Source organism: Sinocyclocheilus anshuiensis, unplaced genomic scaffold, assembly GCF_001515605.1.
Source record: "Sinocyclocheilus anshuiensis isolate Anshui unplaced genomic scaffold, SAMN03320099.WGS_v1.1 scaffold73, whole genome shotgun sequence".
Classification (NCBI taxonomy): Eukaryota; Metazoa; Chordata; class Actinopteri; order Cypriniformes; family Cyprinidae; genus Sinocyclocheilus; species Sinocyclocheilus anshuiensis.
In genome coordinates this window covers 81,785-88,356 of record NW_015536460.1, presented here as the reverse complement: position 1 = coordinate 88,356, position 6,572 = coordinate 81,785, and the positions used below count along the sequence as shown (strand labels likewise).

At 36.9% G+C, this 6,572-nt stretch overlaps 2 protein-coding genes across 4 annotated transcripts in view; one reads left to right on the top strand and one right to left on the bottom strand.

The window, feature by feature from the left end:
* ptprb (protein tyrosine phosphatase receptor type b) overlaps positions 1-1,726 on the top strand; it is a 50,776-nt gene extending 49,050 nt beyond the window's left edge. For all 3 annotated transcript variants that reach the window (XM_016483813.1, XM_016483062.1, XM_016482301.1), the window contains 4 exons: positions 178-341; positions 430-565; positions 932-1,041; positions 1,361-1,726. In XM_016483813.1, coding sequence (XP_016339299.1) covers positions 178-341; positions 430-565; positions 932-1,039 — 408 coding nt within the window. In that variant the 3' untranslated portion in view covers positions 1,040-1,041; positions 1,361-1,726. The remainder of the gene's footprint in view (positions 1-177; positions 342-429; positions 566-931; positions 1,042-1,360) is intronic.
* An 878-nt stretch (positions 1,727-2,604) lies between these two features.
* Positions 2,605-4,856, bottom strand: LOC107695210 (dual specificity phosphatase DUPD1-like). The gene is made up of 4 exons (XM_016495402.1): positions 4,745-4,856; positions 3,247-3,376; positions 2,800-3,068; positions 2,605-2,687 (listed from the first exon to the last, which is right to left on the bottom strand). Exons 1-4 carry the CDS (start codon positions 4,854-4,856, stop codon positions 2,605-2,607), a joined length of 594 nt encoding a protein of 197 aa, XP_016350888.1.
* Between the last annotated feature and the right edge of the window lie 1,716 nt (positions 4,857-6,572).

Below are 6,572 nucleotides of genomic sequence, written 5' to 3'. Positions count from 1 at the left end.
CATACAATGTATTGTTGGCTATTGCTACAAATATACCCCAGTGACTTATGACTGGTTTTGTGGTCCAGGCTCACATATATGAAGAAATAAAGTTCATGACTGACTGAATGAATGAATAAAATAGCAACTAGTAGTATTTTATAAGATGAGACGACATGATGCAAAGTCTTTTTTCAGGAGGGTCAGTTGAGATACCCCAGGACTGTGCGTCAGTTCCATTACACCATTTGGCCAGATCACGGTGTACCGGAAACAACCCAATCACTCGTTCAGTTTGTGCGAACAGTCAGAGATTACATTGACAGGACAACTAGTCCAGGAGTCACTGTAGTACACTGCAGGTATCTGTGTATCATCTAAACATCTTTGAAGAACATTTCAGGATGTTCACATGGATATTTACACTGGATATGATTTTCTCTGTCTCAGTGCTGGTGTGGGCCGAACTGGCACTTTCATTGTGCTGGATCGTGTTTTACAGCAACTGGACAGGAACTGCACAGTGGACATTTATGGATGTGTGTTTGATCTACGCCTGCATCGCTCATACATGGTACAAACGGAGGTATGAGTCTGTCTGTATAGCAACATTTATATTGGTGTCAGATTGGCATTGCTTAATGAAATAATTCCAGTTGAACAGAAGTTCATCTAAAGTGCTGCTATCCTACACAGACAAGACACAGTAACTGAGAAAAATGGCTTTTTGATAGATTTTCTGTGTCATTATCATTATAGTTGTATTGTGGACTTCCCTATTCTCATAAAATAAGAGTTATCGTCTTTGGCATGAATGGGCTTTAAAATGCTCAATTTCAGTTAGAAATCAATTGCCTAAATATGTAGTTCCTCTATTTTGCCTCTGTAGGTTTAATGAAATGTGTGAATTGGTTTTATAAGCACCCTAATATGATGGACTTCTCTTCTGCAGTCTCAGTATGCTTATATCCATCAGTGTGTGTGGGATGTTTTGAGGGCTTGTAAACTTCACTGTGAGCGAGATAACCCTCTTTTCCCCATCTACAACAACCTATTATAAAGGTAAGTATGGCATGTTTCACATAGACACTTTATGGATACAGTTTTACAGTTCTGTTTGATCATAACAAAACTAACTAGAAATCATACAAATGAAATGACAATTATTTAATGCAGTTCATTGCACATCTTTATACTTATATATATATATATATATATATATACATACACATATACACTACACACACACACACACACATATATACATATATATATATATGTAATGTATATATAATGATTCAGTTTCATGCTGACTTTAATTTTGAGGATAGATGTCCTGAACTTATGTGATCTTATGTAATTTTACGTATTTATTTCACAGAGCGTGTGTATACAGGATCATGAAGATTTTTCTCCTTATTGAACAAGAACAGAGAAGATGTTTTTGTTTTCATCTATAGTTTTAATAGCAGTGCATGACAAAGATATATGCTTTATTTTTATGCAACTTTTTCATGATACACTTATGTACTTCAGTTCATACGTATGTTACCTCTGTTTGTAATTATTTATGTTCTATGCTAATTTTTATAAATTGTATTTAGATTACTGGCACTTACTGGAATTTACTATTAATTTTCATAAATGCTTAATGCATGACATACAAAGTGGGAACTTTCCTTCTTAAAGGGTTAGTTCACCCAAAAATGAAAATTGGCTTGTGATTTACTCACACTCGAAGCATCCTAGGTGTATATGACGTTCTTCTTTCAGACGAATCCAGTCGGAGTTATATTAAAATTTGTCCTGGCTATTCCAAGCTCTATCATTGCAGTCAGCGGGTGTTGCAGTTGAACAGTCCACAAGTCGTCAAATAAAGCGTGCGCATTCATAATAAAACGTGCTTCACACGGCTCCAGGGGGTGAATAAAGGCCTTCTGTAGTGAATCCATGCGTTTTTGTAAGAAAACTATCCATATTTCAAACGTAATAAACACTTTTATATAACTCGAGGGTGAGTAAAACACAAGCCAATTTTCATTTTTGGGTGAACTAACCCTTTAAGTAGCTGGGATATAAGAATCACAATTGTTCTCTAATGGACTCCCTAAGTTAGCTAACAAAAGCGTTAAATAAAAGAAATATTATAAAGCCGCCAAATGTCTCATTTAAGCTTTTCTGCATGTACATTAGCTACTTTTTTTTTTTTTTTTTTTTTTTTAGAAATTACTGCTTATGGACCTGAAGAGGTAGATTTACGATCCCTTCTTCTTTTTATCTATAATTGAAAAAAAATGTAACCAAAAAAGATTAAGTGCTCTAACAAACAGTTCAAGAAATAAAGCTCATTTTTATATAATTTAGGCAAAATGTAATATTTTAGTATTCATTTTTATTGAAATTTCTGTGCAAAGCTTTTAAGCATATGTAATTGTTAAATAATAATGGTTTTTATTTTGCTCGTTGAATTTATTTATCTGTGGTTTTTATCTGTCTGTCTATTATTAAACTGTAGTTTTCTCTGATTCAAAAGCTTTGAATTGAGTATTATTAACTGCTTCAAGAAGCCCATGTTGGGCCTGATGCGTCTCACCTTTATGACATGGTCCATGGCATCCTCCACCATCATGTCATGGTGGTCATCAGATATGCCACAACAAGAGTGGAAGATCTTCTGACACCATCTAAGCAGTGCACCAACACCTTACCTAAGAAAAAAGAAAGACAAAACAAACTCAGTGCTTGACAGTTTGACACTACAGGACAAACAATAGATGATAAATGATAATAAATAGTGTGTGTGTTTGCATCGGCTCTTACTCTCTGTGTTACTCAGGGCCTTGTGGATGAATTTTGCAGCTTGGTAGAAGTATTTGCTGATGTCAAACAAATGGTCATCCGTTACAGGCACACCATAGTAACTGATGTTCATGCCTTTGTAATATTTCACCCCTATATTGGCCTTTCCTAATAGGTCATCCTTTCTTGGTATTCCTAACAAGACCCTACGTTTTTTCTTCACAGCTACAGTGTTCAGGATGTGGGTAATACCCATCTCCTTTAGTCTAGCTCGGTCCATTGCTGTCTCTCTGCACAAGAACACAACAGCCTAGATTAGTCTTTCACTAAAGAGGATTTAAATGTAGAATTATATAACTGCATTATGTTTGATTCCTGTTCATACTGATGCAATACATTATTGTTTTATTACATGGTTTGGGATAATTTATGGTCATTTATGTGACAGTCAATGTGTTGCAGACTTACTCATTTCCTATGAAGACATTGGGCCAGACCTCAGTGACAGGTGTCCAGTCCAGTGCACATTTTTCTAAGCATTGCTTCAGTTGGAACATGTTTTGGAGCTCTGTTTTCCCTTGAGGTTCTTCTTCTGGACCTGGGAGACACGATGGCTTTGGAACTGGCTTCACTTTGTTTTTTCTTATATATGTCTAAATCCTTACTTGGTTGTAGTTTTCGCTGCCTTACGAGGTCTGAATTGTGGACTGTCAGCTGATTCAAAAAGCCCATGTTGGGCCCAATCCATCTCACATCTGTGACATGGTCAATGGCATCCTCCACCATCATATTATGGTGGATCATTAGGTATGCCAGAACAAGAGTGGAGGAGCGACTGACTGACTTTTTTTTTTTTTAAATAACGGTTTGTCTTTTTAAATCTTCTATCTTGTTTCATGATGTTTATTAAGTTGGCTTGTTCAATTTATGTTTCGTGCTTTATAAAAGTGAGAGAATTTCAGTCAAAGGCTGGCTTTGCTCTTTGGTTTTTGTAGTGCATTGTGGCATTTTTAAGGAGTGAAAATTCCAGTGTGCTGGAAGGATTTTGAGATGAGGAAGCTGATTGAGCACACCTCAGTCCTTTAATAAAGATGTACAATGGAAAATTATAAAACACCTCTGATGGTGAGAGAAATATAACCGCGTTGTGTGTTATTATTGTTCATACTACTGCATTACATTATTACTCCATCAAAAGGTTCGATATTTATATGTCAAATATGTGGCAGTCAGTGTATTGCAGACTTACTCGTTTCCAATGAAGACATTGCACCAGACCTCAGTGACAGGTGTCCAGTCAAATGAACATTGCTCCAGGCGATCTTGAAGTTGTGTCGCGCTTTGAGGGATATGCATTTTTAATACTGAAAGCTCTGTTTTCACTTGGTGTTCTGTTTTAGGACAGATTAGACCTAGGGCACACAATTGTTCCACATCAACCAGATGCACTTGAGGTCCAGATTCAAGACTGCTTGGACTTGGGTCACATGATGGCTCTGGATCAGGCTGTGCTGAGACCCCGATGGGCTCCACTCTGTTTTTCTGGAAGGTTTTTTTTTTATAGCCTTCCATCTTCTTCGGAAGAATGCAAAGATTTTGTTGCTCTTTCGTACACTTTCTTTGGTATTTTCTGATAAAAGAAGAAAAAACAAACAAACAAATAAATAATAAGCTATTTTGAACATCTCTAACCACAGATTAAACATTAACAATTAGTCCAGTTTGTAACATTCGCCTAATTTTATGCTGCTTGACTTTAACAGGATCAATATGTAGTTGTTGCATTTAACTCATATGGATATGGCTTAGGTTTGGGAAATTAATAGTTCATTCAAATACTATCCTTCTTATCAGAATGGCATGCAAATATATTGCATAATGGCAATATAACCACATTTAAGCTAAATCCACATTTCTATTTAAATCTCATTGCAATCTGTATCTCAAATGCTTTGTTGACATTAACCTGTTGGGCTGGTCTTCTCAGTGGTTGCAGGAGAAGCACTGCTGCATCCTGCTGGCTCAGTCAGATCTTCAGATCCTTTCAAATCCCAGCTCTTCATCTTTTCTGTGGACATGATGTACAGTAACGGGTACTGTGAGAAACTTGTCAAACAGTGTCTGGTACACTCTGCGTGCCTCTTTGTCTGTACAGGTTGTGCCTATAAAATGTACGTATCTCACACGATGAATATAGATATGAACTGGCGTCAGTAGACAGTGTTTCTATAGTCTGTATTACTCGCGTTTCTGCTCTGTGACTCTCTAAACCACCGCTCGGATTGTCAGCAGCATACCTGTTCTATTACGTAATCAAGTGACACTTCTTGTTGTAGTTCCAAAGTTGCCATGGAAACAGGATGTTGGCTAAAAGCAGCGAAGCATTACTGCTTAATACTGATCTCAGGAAATATAAGTTAACAAATTACTTATATTTCGATCACATTTACTGACTCAACATTAAAACGTTATTAAATTATTTGATTTACACATACCTTATGTATACCTTATAAGATAATACCTTTTCAGCTTAAATTTACAAGACGTGAATAGTTTATAAGCACATATTGTCTGCTTTCTGCCTTCTCGTGCTTGAGCAGACAGATATGGCAAGCGTCCTCCACAAGGGCGTAGCTACGTGGTGACCATGGGTGGCCAGTGCCACCCCTCTGGCCACCCCTATGCAAACCTGACAACAGGTGCTGCGCAGACCGTACCGCCAGAGCGATTAGAGAGCAGACGGCTCCGTACGTTTTCGAGCACACCTGACTTAACATTGACTTTATCAGATATTCAGTCAAGATTTGAGTGTTTTTTTTTCTTTGTTCTTTAACAATAATGACAGACAGCAAGGAGTGCGCGGGGCACAAACTGAACATGGGTTAGTTGTAACAGACATGGTTTAAACATTTACACACTTTTGGGGGTAAATAAAGAAAAAATATAGTACATTGTAATAATGAAACAAAACATATTTGTACTAGACAAGCCTGCAATTAATGTGGAAAAATAATTATACTCTGATTTTGACATTATATCCTATATATGTAGCCTAGGCTACATTTTACACCGTGTCCTAACCATTGGAACAGTGACAAGCAATTTGTCTGTCCACACCAGTGCGACAGAATCAATCAAATAGCTTATAAAGCGCAGAAGCACACTGCACTCCAACATGTTTATAATTTAATTCATAAATATTAAACCTATTTTATTTTTTTAAATATTAAATTTAACATTATTAAAAGTACATACTGATAGGTCTTGGTTACACTGCAACCCAAAATATTGGCCAAAGAGGGCACAATGAAACAATGGAATCAGACAGGAAAGGGAACTTTTTAGGTATATTGGAGCTGATTGCTAAACATAATCCTAACGTTATGAAGAAAATGAATGCAGCTGGTAATGCAAAATATACAAGTGCTGATATCCAGAATGAGATCCTGTCTTGTGTAGCACTAGTGTAAAGAAAAGACATAAACGGAAGACCCCCCCATTTAAAAGTTTTAGAGTTTTATATATCTCTATACAGAAGGGGTAATCTATCCAGACTAAATGTCTGAAAGTGCTTGAAGTGTGTCTTGGGCTCCTTTTTACATACTTTAATAGATATCTGCAGGAATGTTACATCTTTTCATGTGTTCATGTGTACACAGTGGCGTAAATTATCCAAACCACTAGGGGGAGCTCTCGCCAATGTCTGCTCGAGAACGCGTAAGACAGCAGTTCATGCGGAGATGAGCGGAGAGATAGCACAGGATTGAGATGCTCCATATGTGATTGACTTTATA